Below are 19,218 nucleotides of genomic sequence, written 5' to 3' on the forward strand. Positions count from 1 at the left end.
TAAAAGAAAGAACATGACCAATCTAAAGGAAATAAAAGTCGTACTGAATAAAATAGCAACAACGGAAAAAGAAAGGTAAAATAAAACTCCTAGAACAAAATCACTAAGATATAATAAAATATCAGGATAGAGTAAGATACTGAAAATTAAAATTTTTTGAAAATTTTATTAAAATTTTTTGAAAATTTCGAAAAATTAATAAGTTTTGAGATAGGCATATGGATTCGAAGAGTATGTCGAGAGGATTTCAGATCAGTTGACGGAACCGAATTCGGAGTTTCCTACGAAAAATCGAAGGGCACATGCTGGCGGGTTGACTCGTTGACTCGGCCGAGCTGACTCGCCGGGTTGACTCGCCGGAGTATGGTCGGAGGAAAGGCGTGCGTCGGCGAAGAGGTCAGCATCACGGAACCGGTGGTGGCACGGCCAGAATCGGTCGGAAGACTACCTAATTGGCCGGAACTCGCTCAAACTCGGTTAACTCACTTGAAACTGGGCGTTTTCGATTAGTTGATCCGATTTCAAAATTGATTGTTGGGAAACGTTACCCATGGATAGTATAATGTTTGGGTAAAAGGAAAATCGGAGTAGGATTGATAGGGTAATTGGACGAAATAAGATTCGGCGTTAGGTTTCGTACGCCAAATCCGTAGATCCGAAATTCCGGTTGCACCCGAGCACGAAATCTGAAATTATTTGAGGGCTTTTGTTCGTCTCGTCGAGGCGGTCTTAGATCTAGTCTCCGATCAAAGAAATACTACCGGAAGCGGCCGGAATCGGCGAAAAATGCGGCGGATCGTGCTAAGGGCCTGTTTGGCCGGAATTCTCGAATTTTTTTTTTTTTTTGAAAATCGATTTTTTTCCCACTCGGATTATGAACCTGGCGGCTCTGATACCACTTAAATGTCACGTCCCGAAACTCGGGATTGACACCGGCGTTGTTTAACAATCACACAATCGAAACAACAAGCCTTTCGTAGCACAGTATAAACCGAACCAATTTATATATCATAATTTCCACAAAATAAACATTGTCTTTACAATAACGAAATCCAACGAAATAGTAAATAATGTGGAAGAGTCTTACAATTATTAAATCATAAATTCGAACATAACTACTACTGGTCTCGTGAATCACCATCCCCAGAACTGTTCGGACTCCTCTTCCTCAACCTGTTCTTCGGACTTATCAGGGAAGGGTTGTAAGGGGGGTGAATATTTTGGGAATACTCAGTAAATGGGGGACTTTGAACACAACATAACCAATTTAATAACATTTTCAAAACATATCATAAACGTACATCATGCTTTTCATAAACGTAACGTAAATTTCATAACATAATAACACTGCGATTTTTCACCTTTAACGGTTTACTGACGTCAGTCCCTAAGTTTTAATCCTCTAAGGGGGCGAGGCCATAAAACAGTTCTATCCCACTGTTAAGGGCCATATGTTGGAATTCCACCCATTTTCAGGGAATCCCCACAGTGTCAAACATAAACGTACCAAAATTTCGTAAAAACGCATAGACAAAACGACGGTACTCGATCGTATTTTAAACCACAAAACCGAAATTTTCATGTGCATAAAACAAAATTAAAAACACCCCACTTACAGTGTTTGGATGTACTTAAAAAAACGTGGAGTGAACGGCTTGGTTTGGATCACTTCGCGCTCCTCGTCCGGGTAGCGCTCCGGCTCGATTTCTTTGACGATTTTCGGGACGATTTTTGTGCAGTATTTTGGCTAGGGAGAGTTGCTGAATTTTCGAGTTTTTCAGCTCTAGGATTTCGAAATTATGTGTGTTGAATGAGTGGGGTTGATGCACTATTTATAGGGGAGGAGGGTGGAGCTAAATTTGGCACTAAAATCATACCAAAAATTCATGTCAAATCTCCTAATATTGACTCCAAATATCCTTGCCATTGCTGATGATTTCTCTTCCTAATTCGTGAGATATAAATCCTTGATTTATATGAATATCCGAGATTTTCTTTATCTTGTTTCCTTGCATCTTGTATGATATACTAATTTGTAATATTTCCTAACCCCAAAATTCGAAATTTGCTTGGCAATAAAGATTTCAACATGGCCATCTTATTCTAATACAATAAAAAGAATCTTATGCTAATAAAATTTCCTTCCAAATTTTAATTACATTATTGCAAGATTTTCGATTCTCACAAGTGTGAGCTGACAAGACTTTAGAGCTACAAGTTTTATCTAGGGAGGAGGCATGGATTCTCTTCTCTGAGGAAGCTGGTATATCGGCCAACGACTGTACCAATCTATATGCAATAGCAAAAGACATTGCAAATGAATGCAAAGGCTTGCCTGTTGCCCTTGCATCTGTCGCCAGGGCACTGAAACAGAAGAGCCATCCTACATGGGAGAATGCTCTTGTACAGTTGAGGAATTCGACCCCAACAAATATTCTAGGAGTGCTAAATGATGTATACCGGCCGTTGGAGCTTAGTTACTTGGCACTAGAAGGTAATGACGCCAAAGATCTCTTTCTACTTTGTTCTTTATTCCGAGAAGACTCTAGTATTTGCATTGAGAACTTGGTAAGGTATGGAATAGGGCTAGAGACATCTTCAAAGGAATAAATAATATAAGAGAAGGAAGAATCAGAACGCATGCATTGATAGAAGTACTAAAAGACCGTTTCTTACTTCTAGATGGACACAAAGAGGGATTTGTTAAGATGCATGATGTTGTTCGTGATGTTGCTCTATCAATTGCAACAAAGGATGAGCCTAGATTTCTGATTGATAATGATAGCACAGGAGTGTGGTCACAAAGGTCCTTGTACCAGCACTGCACTCACTTTTCTCTGTTCTCAAACTTCGCAAATATTCCAGAGGAAATAAAATTTCCTAATCTCGTTTTCTTATCATGGGAATCTATGAATCAAATAGGACGAATATATAAGTTTGAGAAGTTCGGAAAACTCAATGTGCTGGACCTGCGCTGTACGGACATTCCAGCAGTACCATCATCGATTCAAAAGCTTCCAAATCTTCGTGCATTGCATTTGTGTGGTTGCGGGCTGGAAAATCTATCCATAATTGGAGAGTTGATAAATCTAGAAATCCTGTGCTTTCAAAGTACTGAATTAAAGATATTTCCAGCAGCACTTGGAAAATTAGCCAATCTAAGGCTGTTAGATCTGACAGACTGTGAGAATCTCAAAAAAATAGAACAAGAGGCAATTGGAGGACTGGTTAAATTAGAAGAACTGTATGTCACAAAGAAGTTTGCTGCATGGGGCGAAGGACTCTTTGAGTTAGGGAAGTTACCTAATCTGACCACCCTAAGAATCTTGGTAGCAAATGGAAAAATTACAGCTGAAAACATAAACTTTTCCTCTGAGCTTAAATACTATGATATATCCATAAGGGCAATCTCTGAACGGTTGATAACATGCTATCCATCAATAGCTAACATTCCCCACGAATACAAACGTTCTTTCGACAAAGTTATGGATTTCTACCTTCCTACAGCTACTTATCTAGGGGAATGGATCAGCTCTTTGCTTAAGAGAACTGAAGATTTGAGGTTAAATGGAGATGGCTCGAACAATATAGTGAATGCATTGGGCTTAGAAGGTTTTCAGCACTTGAAGCAACTGGGAATCCAGGACTGTAAAACGGTGGAACACCTAGTATCTACAATGAATGGGAATACACAAAGCTTTGGTGTTTTTCCAATTCTGGAGACCTTGTATCTCTGTCAGGTTTCCTGTATGAACGAGATATGCATTGGCCAACTACCAGAGAGATCTTTCGGAGAACTAAGATATCTGCATCTCCAAGAATTGATCAAACTAAAGCATTTCTACTCTAGACCAAGTCCAAAATTCCGCCTTTCCAATCTCAGATCCATGTACATTTATCGATGTCGAAATTTAAAATCTTTATTTTCGAATTCAGTGGCTCAGAGCTTGTTGCAGCTTGAAGAGCTAGATATTGGGGATTGCCAAAAGATGGATAAGGTCTTTTTTCATGAAAATGGACACGACCGAACTTCAACTTACAATATGGAGTTTCCAAAGTTAGAGAAATTGGTCCTTAGATGTCTACATAGCCTCACTAATTTCAGCACAGGCATTGACAAAATTTTATTCCCTCGGCTAAGGGTTTTGAAGATGGAGGACTTGCCACGGTTCAAAGGTTTCTGTACAGCAAATAGAAACTTTATTTCCAGGACTGGTGATGACATGGACTCGCAAATATTATTCAGTGAAATGGTATGCATCTTCCTCTGTGTCCTGAACACAATTTGCTTAAATGATCCTTCACAGTGTTTCTTAGTTTTTTTGTAACAAAAAAATTACCCATTACTACACTCGGTAACCGAACACAATGTTCCTACTTTAAATAATAAATGCAGGTAGACTGTCCAAGAATAAAGACGTTGTCACTCCGAGGAATAATTGAAGTATCAAAATTATTCTGCCACCAACTTCCTTCATGGTTTCTCCGAGAACTTGAATTCCTGGAAGTGGATTCTTGTTCTGGATTGTACACCATATTTTCTCATTCTATGACTCAAGGTCCGGTGAAACTCAAAGAATTAAGAATAATAAATTGCAGAGGGTTAACTAAAGTGGTCGAAAATCAAAATGAGGCACAACAAAATGCAAACACAAGCCCACTTAGCAGCAGCAACACTACGTGCATATTCCATCAACTCGAATACCTGAAAGTGGATCATTGTGATAGACTGAGAACCTTATTCACTCCTTCTATAGCCCGAGATCTTGTGAAACTCAAAGAACTACGGTTGAAAAGTTGCGAAGGACTTGAGGAAGTTATTGAAAAAGAAGAAAAGCAGTTACAAGTGAACAAAAATTCAAATCCATTTCCCCAGCTCAGGTATCTGCAACTATCGAATCTACCAGAACTCAAAATGTTTTGGAAGACGCCCCATGACTTTGAAATACCCTCACTGAGGGATGTAATCGTGGACACAAATAGCCCAATAATGGAGTCATTAGCAAAGATTGCCAAGAATGCTAAGCAAATGATTACATATGGAAAGACATGCAAACAGTGCGTGGAAGAACAGGTATGTATTCTTTCTTAATACTTGATACAGTTACAATGTTAATAAAAATTTCTTCAGTTTTCAACCCGATCTATATTTTTAGATGGTGATTATATATTTCCGTAAGTAAGCTACCATATGCAACATGGATGTAAGTAGTATGTTACAGTGTGCAACTTCTAATATACAACCTAAAAGTCCAGGTACTTTCCTGAGTTGTCAAACAAAAGTAGCTGCTGTGTACAACTCTTTATGGTATCGCACATTCTAGTCATAGGTAGACATGGAAATTAATCTTTCTATTTAAAATGTTGCGAAGTAACTCATGTCAATTCAATTCATGTCAATATAGATGGATCATGATCTGAAAATAACTAACCAAACAGTTAGTTGTTATGCTGATTCAATTGAGTAGGCGCACATCACTAGATCTGCAGGTTGCAAGTTCTAGAGTCAATTACGAGGCTTCAAGATATAAATCATGAGTGAGTGATGAAGCGAAATATACTGATTGATGTACACATGAGATAGAGAATGACTTACCGAATGAAAAATGAATTCAAGAGTGCTGCTTTTCTTTATACATGGGAAGAGAAAAGAAAGAACAAGAGTGTATCCTGAGTTAAGTTTGTATCACAGACTGTGTAAACTTTGTGTGATACTGATCGAGCTTTTCTTGTACAGTAAATCTCCAATAAAATAAAATAAAAGTTTATGCTCGAATGAATTACAAGTGCACGAGTCAAGTTATAATATAGTGTACAAAGTACGAGTATCGTTCCCACAAATATTGATTAGAAAAATTTAACTTAAACACAATTCTTTAGTTAACTAAATTGAAAATTAGATTAATTAATAAATTAAATTGAAAGTCAAACAAAATAATTTACTAACACGATATAAATAATATAAATCAAATTAATAAACAAACAATTGTTAGAATCTTAGTTTACTTACCCCTGAATCTCTTCTAACGATTGAATTTCAATTATTAAATCATGCTTTTGACGCAATTCCCTAGTATATCAATATACTATGTCGAGCTATGTTGATATAATTGACAAAATGCGGTAACCAAGTGTCCTTGTGTTATTTAACAATTGCAATCGCATTAACGAACTATGGAATCCTCTAGCTTTCGACCTATTGGACTATGACTATCAACATATATCTAACCTCATATGTCTATGTAAGTTGTAGATCCATTAATTATGTATTATATCATGTTATAAAAAAATCTCCTCTCGATTTCAATTATAACATATAAAATCTCTTCAAAGTTGATCATACTCCAAAGTTGCAAGAAACGTCAATAACATAATCAAGTATGCTTAAACAAAATTCAATCTTCAAAATGAATTCATAACATAAATGTTTGGGGATATGATCCCATTAATCCCAATTAAAGAAAAGAGAAAAAAAGAAAAACGCTTATTACGTGTTTGTTCTTCGGATGAGTTCTCTTGCTCTCCTCCGTCTCCTTGATTCCGGCTTTTTTCTGTGTGCCTCTGTTCTCAATCATCTTCCAAATCCACCTCCCAAAACGTGTATATGGGCTGCTATCGTTTATTTCGATCCAAAAATCTATCACATAAGGAAATAAATCGTCTAGATGATGTTTCCATATTGTGTCGCGCTAGGGCGGGCGAAACCACCCGCCCTAGCGCGACTTGCTCAACTATTTCAGTCAAGTGTGCACGCGCTGGATATCGCCCGCCCTAGCGCGCGGTCCTCATAGCTCGCTCGCTCGCGCGCTGGGACGGGTAAAAACACCCGCTCTAGCGTACCATGCTCGCATTTTTGCCTATAATTCCCCTCTTTTTAGCATGTCCACTACAAATCAACCGAAACATGTGAGGGGCAAACAATATACATAAATTATGACTAAAACAGAAAAATAAAAACTCGATACCCTAAACTTATGTGAAAATGGATTAAAATTAACATATAAAAATATACAAAAACGACACCTATCAGATACTCTTGTCCCACATTGGTTGAAAATGAAAGTTTAAAATGGTTTATAACGGTTTACAATAGACTAATTTGGGTTAACCATTTTCGTAATGCAAAGACGGATACGAAGTAGTTACTATAAGGACCTATTGTGCAGTCGCGCAGACTCAAACCTAGGCTCGCGACGTGACAAAATGGTATCAGAGCCGGTCACCAGCAAGAACATTGGGAAATAATTGTTATAGCCTATAGGGACTTATTGTGCAGTCACGCAGGCGCGAGTCTAGGCCCGGTGTGACTTTGTATATTGACAAGATAATGGTACATACCTCCGGAGGACATAAGATGATTTTGTCCGAACCACCTAAAAATTCTAGTGTTTTTCTCTTTTGTTTCACTACACTTCTAATTTCATGTGCGCATTATTCATGTGTGCTCGAAAACAATAACAAGTCATAAGATTTCAAACATAAGATTCGATTCTGGTTGATCAAATATCACAAAAACTGGCCTCAGTGTCAGGTTCTCTAGCCTATTTTGATTGTGAAGATGAGTATATGTAAACACCATCACTGGGTGAGTTTAATGCAAGCGTTAGATTAATACTGAAACTGATTGCTCTGCTTCTGAAATTCAGGCTTCACAAATTCGCAGTGCAGTGAACGCATCTAGTCAGGTATAAGTCTTTTAATTCTCAAGTCAATGACAAATTTTCATTCACATAATTTTAGGCTATGTTATTCGTTGAATTTAGAAAGCATATATCATCGATTCACTGATTGAATTGTCATAGTGATTTTCCAGTCAACTAGTAATTCATGCATATTTATTGTTTCTGATGAATGAACATCTTACGAAGTCCTTTCTCCTTGAAGAAATTTTCAGTTAGGCAAATAAGAGATTGCACGCTGCATGATATTTACTTTTGAAAATAAATCGGCGGTCAAAGAAAAACACTACTCAAGGAAGAACAAGTAGGTAGTGGTATCCTAGTACGTACAATTCATGGTTGGCCGTAAAATTGTTTGAACGACCAAGGGATGAGTAGCGGTGTGTTTAGGTGTGGCTAAGCACATAAATGTTATAGTTTCCGCACACCTCATAAATAGTTAATGGAAAAATTACCAAAACGTAACATGCCCACAAGAGCTCATTGCGCAATCGTGCTTAGGTCTGAGTTTGGGACGTGACATTATTGCCGTTTAATCATGCCAACTTAGGACCGCAACCGCGCCAAAAAAACCTCATGCTCACTCAAAAATGTTGAAACACTAAAACCAAACATAAAATCCTTAAGCCTGTCGGATCATGTCCAAGTGATTTGTTTATTTTTACATGTATCCAGATCTGAGAATTTCTTTCTGCCGAAATCGAATTATCCTTAACAATGCTCCGGTCATTTTGCTCTACACAAAGCCTGTCGCAAATGTCTGTCAGTATTTCATAGTTTTTTGTAAGATTGTTTTTTTCTTCCAGGCAACAATCAAGCTGAATGCCGTTTGATATTTTACATGTTTGTAAAACATTTCAAAAACAAGATCAATTCATAAAATACATCATAATGTAGACTGACTGTTTTGTTTTGTTTATTTTATTTTATTTCAGACGTCACAAAGCCGCAGTACACAGTATGCCTCTTGCGAGGTACGCATATCTAATAATTTTACTTTCTTCTCACAGTGCATAAGTTTTTCGTCCATCCATTTAGTTGGGTTGACGGGATTGAATCCATAAATAACATTGTGATTATTAAAATATTTAAGTAGGATGTGAAATTAGGGGTCTGCAACGGTCTTTTCGATTTGGTTTTGACACATTTCGGTTTGGTTTTCGGTTTTTCAAATGTTTAATATGAAAACCGAACCATTTAATTTTGATTCGGTTCGATTTTTTTGTATTATGATTCGGTTAATTCGGTTCGGTTTATAAAGTTTAATTAATAAAATTAAATAATAAATTAACTTATATGCTTTGAATAAATTGTTAGTAAAAATTTGAATATTCTTTTAACGGTAAATTTAAGAAAAATGCATCTGCCAACATTTCAATTAAGATTCAGTACCTAGACATATTTTTTTAGGAATCAGTACCTGAAAAATATATACTTTTAGTTTTAACCCTTATAAGACAAAATTTACATTTTTACCCTTTATATTATTTAAATAAATATATTATTTTATTCACAAACATTACATGTGTCTTTTCCATTTAAAATATAATTTTTAAAAAATATTGTTTCTCAATTATCATGGAATAAAAGTAAATACTTATTTTGACATACAAAGTACCTATTATGGGGTTTCAGATACTTGATTTCGCTCTTTGAATACTCAAAATATATAAGAAAATACTGTATTTTGATCATAAATTCAGTCATTGTTGGTCTTTTAATGAAAAATACATTAGGATGACTTATTCATGTCATTTTATTTTTTAAAAAAAAACATAGTTCATCACTCATCATGAAATAAGATTAAATATTTATTTTGACCTACAAAATACCTATTTTGGAGTTCCAAATGTTTGATTTGACTCTATAAATACTTCAAATATTTAAGAAAATACTGGATCTTCGAGCTATCACAATAAATTCAATAATTGTTGGTCTTTTAATTGGAAATGCATTAAGATGACTTATTCATGTCATCTAATTTTTGAAAAAACACAGTTTCTCACTCATTGTTGAATTAGAAAAAAGTACTTATTTTGATCGATAAAATACCTATTTTGGGGTTCCAAATATTTGATTTGGCTATTTGAATACTTCAAATGTGTAAAAAAATACTTAAGTTTCAAGTAATATTAAGTGACGTTTGATGGTGTCATTTGTGAAGTTAAAATGTGATACTTAAATTGGTAAAAATAGTATCTAATTAGAGTCTATAAATAAATGATTTTACCCCGTAAATACTCATATCCAATTATTTGAGAATGCCAAAATATAATTTGAAGTTAATATTAAGTGACATCGATGATGAAATTCGTGAAGTAAAAATGTGATTCTTAAATTAATACAAATAATACATAATTCGAGTCCACAAATACTTGATTTTACCTTCTAAATACTCAAATTCGATTGAGTATGTCAAAATACATAGTTCGAAGATAATATTGAATGTTATTTGATGATGAGATTTGTGAATAAAAAACGTGCTACCTAAATTGATACAAACAGTACCTAATTTGATTTCACATATACTTGATTTACTCTTTTAAGACTCAATTTTGATTATTTTTGGATATAAAAAAATATAGTTTCAAGTAATATTGAGTTACTTTTGATGTGTCATTTGTGAAGTTAAAATATGATACTCAAATTAGCACAAAAAGTATCTAATTCGAGTATATATCAATACTTAATTTTACTATCCAAATGAGAAGTACTTAATTTGAGTTTGCAAATACTTGATTTCGTAAATGAGATACTCACAATATGTATTAAAATACTGGATATTCGAATAAGAAAGTAAGTTCACCAAGTGTTGGTATTTTTATAGAATATACATTTGGATGACATATTCATCTAATTTAATATTTAAAAAAAAAAAACAAATTCTCAACTAAACATGAAAATTTTAAAGTACTTATTTTTACTTGAGATGTACCTAATTTGAGTTTGCAAATACTTGATTTCGTAAATGAGATACTCTCAATATATATTAAAATACTGGATATTTGAATAGACAACGTAAGCTCACCAAGTATTGATATTTCTATGGAATAAGCATTTGGATGACATATTCATTTCATTAATATTTTTTTGTAAAAAAAAAAAACAAATTCCCAACTAAGCATGTAAATTTTAAAGTACTTATTTTATTTGAGAAGTACCTAATTTGAGATTGCAAATATTTGATTTTGTATATGAGATACTCATAATATGTAATAGAATATTGGATATTCGAATATACAACGTAAGCTCACCAAATGTTTATTTTTCCTTGGAAGATGCATTTAGATGACATATTCATCTCATTTAGTATTTTTTTGTAAAAAAACAAAAAAAATTCCAAGCTAAGTATTTAAATTTTGAAATATTTAGTTTTACTTGAGAAGTATTTAATTTGAGTTTGTAAATAATTGATATCTTGAATGAGATACTCACAATATGTATTAAAATACTGGATATTCGAATAGGCAACGTAAATTAACCAAGTGTTGTTCTTTTCATGGAAGATATATTGATACGAAGAGTATCTAAATTGGTGAAGTTAAAAATATGATAGCTAAATTGGTACAAAGAGTATCTAATGCGAGTTCGCAAATACTTGATTTTACTCTCTAAATACTTATATCCAACTATTTTTGGATGTCAAAATATATAATTTGAAGTTAATATTGTGTGGTCTTTGATGATGACATTCGTTAAGTAAAAATGAGATACCTAAATTAATACAAATAATACCTAATACGAGTCCACAAATACTTGATTTTACCATTAGATACTCAAATTCGATTATTTGATGATGTCAAAATATATAATTTGAAGTCAATATTAAGTGACATTTGATGATGAGATCCGTGAAATAAAAATGTGATACCTAAATTGTTAAAAGTATTACATAATTAGATTCAACTGATAATTGATTTTATCATTTAAAAACTCAAATTTGATAATAAGTATAATGAAAGAATATTGATACATATAATGAATGATTACCAATAAATATTATGAATGAATACTAATGTGGATGATATCAAATGAAGTATTGCCTTGTCATTTAATGAATACCAACAAGTATTGTGAATGAATATTAATGATATTATAAATTAATACTCATAAGTATAAAGAAAATAATACTAATAAGTATAATGAATAATTACCAATAAGTATTATGTCAAATAAGAATAATTGTCAAATAAGTCATTCAATGAATATCAAAAGTATTGTCAATTAATATTGATGAGTATTTTATAAATCATTAATTCAAAAATCGATAGATATACTTAAAATGCAAACTTCAAGCTCATTTACGAACTATGTTCATAATGCATCTTCCAATTAGTCCATGATGAATAATGAACTATGTTTATTTATTTAAATGAAATGAATAAGTATCATAATGAATTTTCCAAGGAAAGATTGCATATTCGAATATCCAGTATTTTAATGCATATTGTGAGTATCTCATTTACGAAATCAAGTATTTGCAAACTCAAATTAGATACTTCTCAAGTAAAACTAAGTACTTTAAAATTTTCATGCTTATTTGAGATTATTTGAGATTTTTTTTTACCAAAAAAATATTAAATAAGATGAATATGTAATCAAAATACATATTTTAATAGAAAAACCAATACTTGATGAACTTACGTTTGCATATTCGAATATCAAGTAGTCTATTTATATATTATGTGTATCTCGTGTACCAAATCAAGTATTTGCATTATGAAACTAAAAACTTCTCAAGTAAAATTAAGTACTTTTAAACATCCATGCTTATTTGAGAATTTGTTTTTTTTTTTTACAAAAAAATATTAAATGAGATGAATATGTCATCCAAATGCATATTCCATAGAAAGACCAACACTTTGTGAACTTAAGTTTCATATTCGAATATCCAGTATTCTATTACATATTATGAGTATCTCATGTACCAAATCAAGTATTTGCAATATGAAATTATGTACTTCTCAAGTAAAATTAAGTACTTTAAAATTTTCATTCTTATTTGGGAATTTGATTTTTTTTTTACAAAAAATATATTAAATGAGATAAATATGTCATCCAAACGAATCTTCCGTGGAAAGCAAACACTGGGTGAACTTACATTGGATATTCGAATATCCAATATTCTATTACATATTATTAGTATCTCCTGTACCAAATCGAGTATTTGCAAACTCAAATTAGGTACTTTTCATCCAAATGCATATTCCATGAAAATACCAAAACTTGGAGAATTTACATTGCCTATTCAAATATCCAGCATTTTGTTACATATTGTGAGTATCTCATTTACGAAATCAAGTATTTGCAACTCAAATTAGGTACTTCGCATGTAAAACTAAGTACTTTAAAATATTCATGCTTATTTTAGAATTTGTTTTTTGTTTTTTTACAAAAAATATATTAAATGAGATGAATATGTCATCCAAATGCATTTTCCATGAAAAGTCAACACTTGGTGAACTTACATTGCATATTTGAATATCCAGTATTCTATGACATATTATGAGTATCTACTATATCAAATCAAGTATTTACAAACTCAAATTAGATACTTCTCATCCAAATGCGTATTCCATGGAAATACCAACACTTGGAGAACTTACGTTGTCTATTCAAATATATAATATTTTAATACATATTGTGAGTATCTCATTTACGAAATCAAGTAATTGCCAACTCAAATTAGGTACTTCTCAAGTAAAACTAAGTACTTTAAAATTTTCATGCTTATTTGAAAATTTGTTTTTTTAACAAAAAAATATATTAAATGAGATGAATATGTCATCCAAATGCATTTTCTATTGAAATACCAATACTTGGTGAATTTACGTTGTCTATTCGAATATCCAGTATTTTAATACATATTGTGAGTATCTTATTTACGAAATCAAGTATTTGCAAACTCAAAATAGGTATTTCTCAAGTAAAACTAAATATTTTAAAATTTACAAATAGGTATTTCTCAAGTAAAACTAAATATTTTAAAATTTACATGCTTAGTTTGGAATTTAATTTTTTTTACAAAAAAATATTAAATTAGATGAATATATCATCCAAATACAGCTTTCATGAAAAGACAAACAATAACTAAATTTATGGTGATCTTCGTATTTTCTTACACATTCGGAATATTTAAAGAGTCAAATCAAGTATCTGGAACTTCAAAATATATACTTTATATGTCAAAATAAGTACTTAATCTTATTTCATGATGAGTGAACAACTATATTTTTTTAAAAATAAAATGACATGAATAAGTCATCATAATGCATTTTTAATGAAAAACCAACAATGACTGAAATTCTTGTTATTTTTCGAAAATATAATATTTTTTTACACATTTGGAGTATTCAAATAACAAAATCAAGTATCTGAAACCCCATAATAGGTACTAATATTTTGGTAGATGGAAAACACACAATTAATTTGGTGGAGAAAATTATATATTTATTTAAATAATAAAAGGGCAAAAATGTAAATTTATCTTTGTAGGGAGCTAAAACTAAGTTTGTAGAGTTGTCAGGTATTGATTTGTAAAAAAAATCATATAGGTACTGAATCTTAAACAAAAGATGTACAGAGGTATTTTTTTGAAATTTGCCCTTCTTTTAAAATATCTAACAATATCAAATATTTGATAATTAAATAAAACTAACATAATTTAATATAATAAAATGATTAGAAAAACCCAATGTAAAATTTTGTATTAAAGTCTATGGCCTTTTGAATGGAGATATGTTACCCTTTATCTAATTTAAAATAATATATATAAAACTTTTAACTATTTTAATACATGTAAAATGATTGGTTCGATTGTTCCATTTAAAACCCAAAAACGAACCCAAAAATCGAATTTTCCAAAATCTAAAATGAAACCGACCGAAAACCCGTCTAAACCAAACCAAATAAACTGAAATTTATGGTGATGTCAGGTTTTTTCGGTTTTAACCGTTTAGTGACACTCCTATGTGAAATAATATTAAAATAAAAGAAATAATATGTAAGATTTGATTTATTAAATTTGGAATAAGATGTTAAATTACAAATTTGTCATTTTTCAATAATTAATGAATATAAATAAAAAAATATATATGCTAATATTGTAATTTTAACTCGTGTGGGATAAATAATCAATACAAAAGATTGTAACCAAACATTTAATTGGATTGAATTGAAACACAACCTAAATAAATGACATTTTCCACAAAATTCTTGTCCTTAAAAGATGCCATTTTGTTCAGGTAATAACTATTTTGTGCTGGTTAACATATGACGGACAATGCATGATTACTCTGTACGTAATTTTTTTTTTTAATTCTGGATTTATTAAATTATAGAAATTCCCATGGCGGTGGCGGTGGCGGTGGCGTGTATAAGTGGAGGCGGCAAAAGTTTTTTTTTTTTTTTTTTTTTAAGGATAAAAAGGTTGTTTTCATGATGGTGGGAAGTAGAATCATTTCACATTTTTTGGCTAACACTTGTGTATCTGATGGCAGTCTCATATTTGCAATCACGAAGAAAAACAAAGAGATGGTGAAATTTATTTTGTCAGTGATGACAGTGATGACGGTGATTTTGAAATTGGAATAGAGAGAGACGAAATATTTGAAGAAGAAGAAGAAGCTGCAGAAAGTGATGACAGTGATTTTGAAATTGGAATAAAGGGAGACGAAATATTTGAAGAAGAAGAAGAATAAGAAGCTGCAGAAAGAGTATGAAACATGCAAATCTGCAGAGGAGAAGAGAAACAAGCGGTAGCATCTTAGATGACAGAATCATTTCACAATAAATACCTACATAAAAGTGTATCTTTCTGTATCTCAAAACGATGAATCATCATAGTTTAAGAGTGGGATACTATAATTTACATCTTGTAATTTATAATTTTTTCTAGTTTTGATCGTGTTAAAATGAATTTGTATTTTTAATTTCATAACTTTTATGTTTTTTTTTTTTAATTTTGATCATGTTAACGGTGTATTTACATTTTCAGTTGAGTAACTTATATGTATTTCATTTTTTGTATTTTAGTCTTTAAACTTGTATTTTTTTATTGATGATCATTTTTTGACATATTCAATCGGTTTGAGAAAATGAATTTTACGTTTGCGAACATTGATTGTGCACATTGAGGAAGTTGACCCATGATCCATGACCAGTAATCGTGGAAGATGAGCTAAGAAGTTGGAGGAATACAGACAAAAGCCGAAAGAATAATCATAAAAAGTTCTCGACAATTTTCATCAACAATCAACTCAAAATTACAGCAAAAAAGCTCTCCGCAAATTTCATGAATATTAGCTTAATTATGTCGCATGTTCTGAGTAGATTTTCATTTGTTTCCTTCAAGTTTTAGCATATTCTTTCAGCTTTTTCAATTCTAGTTATAAAAAATTTATTTTTATTCATAATAACATAATTAAATTAGATGTTTATGGATTTCTTCTAAAAATTTCATCATATTTTTTTAAAAAATTCTTCGCTTTGTGGCTTATCGAAAGAGAAAAAACTAACAACCGAATCGAGATCCACGTCGTTTGATCGTAGAAGTCAAGTTATTTCACAACTTTGGCACGATTCCATGCCCCAGCACACCCGCGATTTTTCTGTGCAAACAGATTTTGGCACGCCCAGTTGGACACGAAGATGCCTACCAAGCTTATTGAGAAGCATAAAAGAATTCATCAATCCAAGGGAAGGACCACGCCGTCAAGGAAGGGAGGAAACACTGATAATAACGAAAAGATGCTGCAAAGACCAATAGGTTTATGAATCATTGGAAGGGAATGCACTCAGTGGATACTTGGAAAAGGACAAATGATTTATGATTTTTCAGATTCACATAATGATCTTCACAAAATAAGATATGAATTTCTTAGACAACTTCGGCCAAGAAAATATTGAAGGAATTAGACGATGAATACTACCAAACGAGTTCAGTTCATCGACTGAATGCACGAATAAATTCTTGAGAACATGGAGAATATGTTAATCATAATTTTTCATGTTTATATGGTTGTGCTTCTAAAAATGAAATGCGGATTCATCGAGTCTCTTTTACGGAGTAAATGAGGTAAAATTTAAATGTAAGATACAACATAAGGATGCAGTCACGTGAATGGAATTCATTGTTTGATACTGGAGAATACATGATTTCTGATTTTTTATATTCATACGATTGTGTTTCAAAAGATGTAACATTGGTTTCATGTGAAGAGCTAGAGCAAAGATTTGAAAAACAAGAAGGATCGGTGAAGGATTCTTTCATAACAAGGTAGAATATCAAAAAGAGCATCCCAAATAATCGTTCTTCATAAATTTCTTTGGGGTGTTCCTCATGTAACTTCAGACCTGAATTATGAGGAAGAAAATTTGAATTTTATGATGTCAAGTGTCATAAGTCGTTTAGAAGAAGCCATTAGTTGTTGACAGAAAATGTAAGTAAGATCATGTCGATCAATGTGAGGCGATTGGAAGAAGCTGTATAATATCAGCATAATTTTGACGAAGGGGAAAAAGGCGAGAATAGTGCCCACAAGCAAAAAACCAATAAAAGAGAGTCATCAGGAGATTGTCAAGCATATGATAATCATCCTTTCATGAATTCATTTCTATATGACACAAGTTTGAGTGAGGATATCCAAAATCCAAATTTTGATCATATTGTTATGTATATGAATCTTTTCACAACCACATGAATTCCCGAAGACTCCCAAGAATGATCAACCTTGAATCAGCAAGAATGCAATAGAGAAGATATATAAACGTAAAGTAAGAAAACACAAGAATTTATAGTGGTTCGGCTTAAACCGCCTATATCCACTTTGAACTCGGAGCAAAGTTTATTGATGAACATCGAAAGATAATATCCAGAATTACAGAGATGAAGCAAGGAAGAAGATGATCACCCGCTAACTGATTTCTTAGGCCGTTTATATAAAAGAAGTTAAATCTAATACCCGGCCCACTACTCAAATTAGCCCAGCCCATTAACTTTTATCTTAACAGGACTATTTCTCAAAACTTATACTCCCAAAATTTATATTCCCAAAATTCTAATCTTAACCTCAAGCACAGTAGAAATCTTCACACCCAGTCACCAGAATTACTAACTAGCACACTAATAATCCCAAAATCAAATTCAAAACATGCATAGCAAGAATAATGCGGTGCTGAACTAAATTGGTTACCAGTCAGCAGGGTCGTGTCTGGGTTCGCCTCTTCTGCCTGCAAGGCGAACACTCTAGGCTGCCTCCACTGTGGGCAGTCCTTCAACATATGATCGCTGACTCCGCACTTGAAGCACTTGCTCGATCCATATAAACACTGTCCCGGATGCTGGAGGTTGCACTTCGGGCACACTGGGTACTCAACGGGCCTCTGAGGAGCCTTCTGTTGAGGAATAGGACCCTTGTCTTTCAGCGGTCCTTGAAATGGCCTCTTCCCCTGCTGTCCCTTGAAAGGTCTCTTAAACTGGGTTCTCTGCTGCTGCTGCTGCTGAGGTGCCTGATAGGGCCTCTTGCGCTGCCTATCACTCTCGATATCCCTTTGGTCCTGCTCTGCCGCCAAGGCTCTAGATACGGCAACGGCATAGATAGTAGGACCAGCAACCATGACATCACGGCGCAAGATCGGCCGCAAACCATCCATGAAATGCCTCAGCTTTCCCTGGGCATCATTAGCTATCAGGGGCACAAAGTGACACCCCCTTTTCGAAATTCCTGATGAAGTCTGCCACGCTGCTGTCTCCCTGTCGCAGCGTCATGAACTCCCTAGTCAATCTGGAGCGTACTTCCTCAGTGAAGTACTTGGAGTAAAAGACCTCCTTGAAACCGTTCCAAGTAAAAGTCTGCAAATTAACCGACACAGATGCACTTTCCCACCATAGCATGGTGTCTCCTGTCAACAAAAAGGTGGCACACCAAACTCTGTCTGCATCCTGCAGCTTCATGAAAGTGAAAATCACCTCGATGGACTTAATCCATCCTTCAGCTATCATCAGGTCAGTAGTCCCCGAGAAATCCTTAGGATCCATCCTCCTAAATCTTTCGTATACAGCCTCTGGTCTGGGCCTCGCCCCTGTATCCACTGCAGCCTGATTCCCCGCATATTGTGCGAAGAACTAAGTCATTCCTACAAGCATCTGTGCCTGCATATATGGCGGTGGAGGAGGAGGAGCGTCTCTCCCCTCCTCTCGAGCCTCTCTGTCCTCATCTCTTGCTTCTCCGATTAATCATGCGTCTAGGAGGCATACTGATCCAACAATTTACCCAACACGTAAATCCAACATGCATGAACATATTACTAATATCATAAGATGCACGTAACTTGAACTCAAACATGCACATGTTGAAATCGTGACTTGATGCTTACTACGTAAAATAATTTAAAACCTTAAAACTTACAGACTTGAGGTGTGACTTCGTGAGCTTCTCGCAACTTGCAGTAGGCGTAACCCTTTACAAGAACATCGCTCTGATACCAACTGTAACGCCCCTGATTCGACGTCTATCCTCACTGTACCAAGACGAGTCTT

The 19,218-nt window shown here is 33.4% G+C and overlaps 2 protein-coding genes across 5 annotated transcripts; both read left to right on the forward strand.

Moving 5' to 3' along the window:
• Window positions 1-363: 363 nt before the first annotated feature.
• On the forward strand, window positions 364-2,610 carry LOC142537484 (putative disease resistance protein At4g27220). The gene is made up of 2 exons (XM_075642995.1): window positions 364-476; window positions 2,229-2,610. Exons 1-2 carry the CDS (start codon window positions 364-366, stop codon window positions 2,608-2,610), a joined length of 495 nt encoding a protein of 164 aa, XP_075499110.1.
• Window positions 2,074-15,638, forward strand: LOC142530107 (uncharacterized). 4 transcript variants are annotated; one of them, XM_075635902.1, is made up of 6 exons: window positions 2,074-4,253; window positions 4,397-4,881; window positions 4,984-5,074; window positions 7,647-7,685; window positions 8,615-8,653; window positions 15,179-15,638. In XM_075635902.1, exons 1-6 carry the CDS (start codon window positions 2,709-2,711, stop codon window positions 15,377-15,379), a joined length of 2,400 nt encoding a protein of 799 aa, XP_075492017.1. In that variant the 5' UTR covers window positions 2,074-2,708; the 3' UTR covers window positions 15,380-15,638. The 4 variants fall into 4 exon arrangements, with proteins under 4 accessions (XP_075492017.1, XP_075492026.1, XP_075492004.1 ...); XM_075635889.1 differs by having other exon boundaries at window positions 2,075-4,253; window positions 4,397-5,074; window positions 15,179-15,636; XM_075635911.1 differs by lacking the exons at window positions 7,647-7,685; window positions 8,615-8,653 and having other exon boundaries at window positions 15,179-15,637.
• Window positions 15,639-19,218: the final 3,580 nt, after the last annotated feature.

The sequence above is a fragment of the Primulina tabacum genome, chromosome 2 (assembly GCF_025594145.1).
Source record: "Primulina tabacum isolate GXHZ01 chromosome 2, ASM2559414v2, whole genome shotgun sequence".
In the NCBI taxonomy this organism is placed as follows: domain Eukaryota; kingdom Viridiplantae; phylum Streptophyta; class Magnoliopsida; order Lamiales; family Gesneriaceae; genus Primulina; species Primulina tabacum.

What these genes read in the sequence shown, in the direction of transcription:
- LOC142537484 (XM_075642995.1), top strand. Translation starts at nt 364, where the DNA reads ATGGTCGGAGGAAAGGCGTGCGTCGGCGAAGAGGTCAGCATCACGGAA. An exon ending in CCGGAACTCGCTCAAACTCG is followed by an intron (nt 477 to 2,228) that starts GTTAACTCACTT and finishes AGTTTTATCTAG; the next exon opens with GGAGGAGGCATGGATTCTCT.
- LOC142530107 (XM_075635889.1), top strand. Translation starts at nt 2,709, where the DNA reads ATGCATGATGTTGTTCGTGATGTTGCTCTATCAATTGCAACAAAGGAT. An exon ending in AAATATTATTCAGTGAAATG is followed by an intron (nt 4,254 to 4,396) that starts GTATGCATCTTC and finishes TAATAAATGCAG; the next exon opens with GTAGACTGTCCAAGAATAAA. An exon ending in AACAGTGCGTGGAAGAACAG is followed by an intron (nt 5,075 to 7,646) that starts GTATGTATTCTT and finishes TCTGAAATTCAG; the next exon opens with GCTTCACAAATTCGCAGTGC.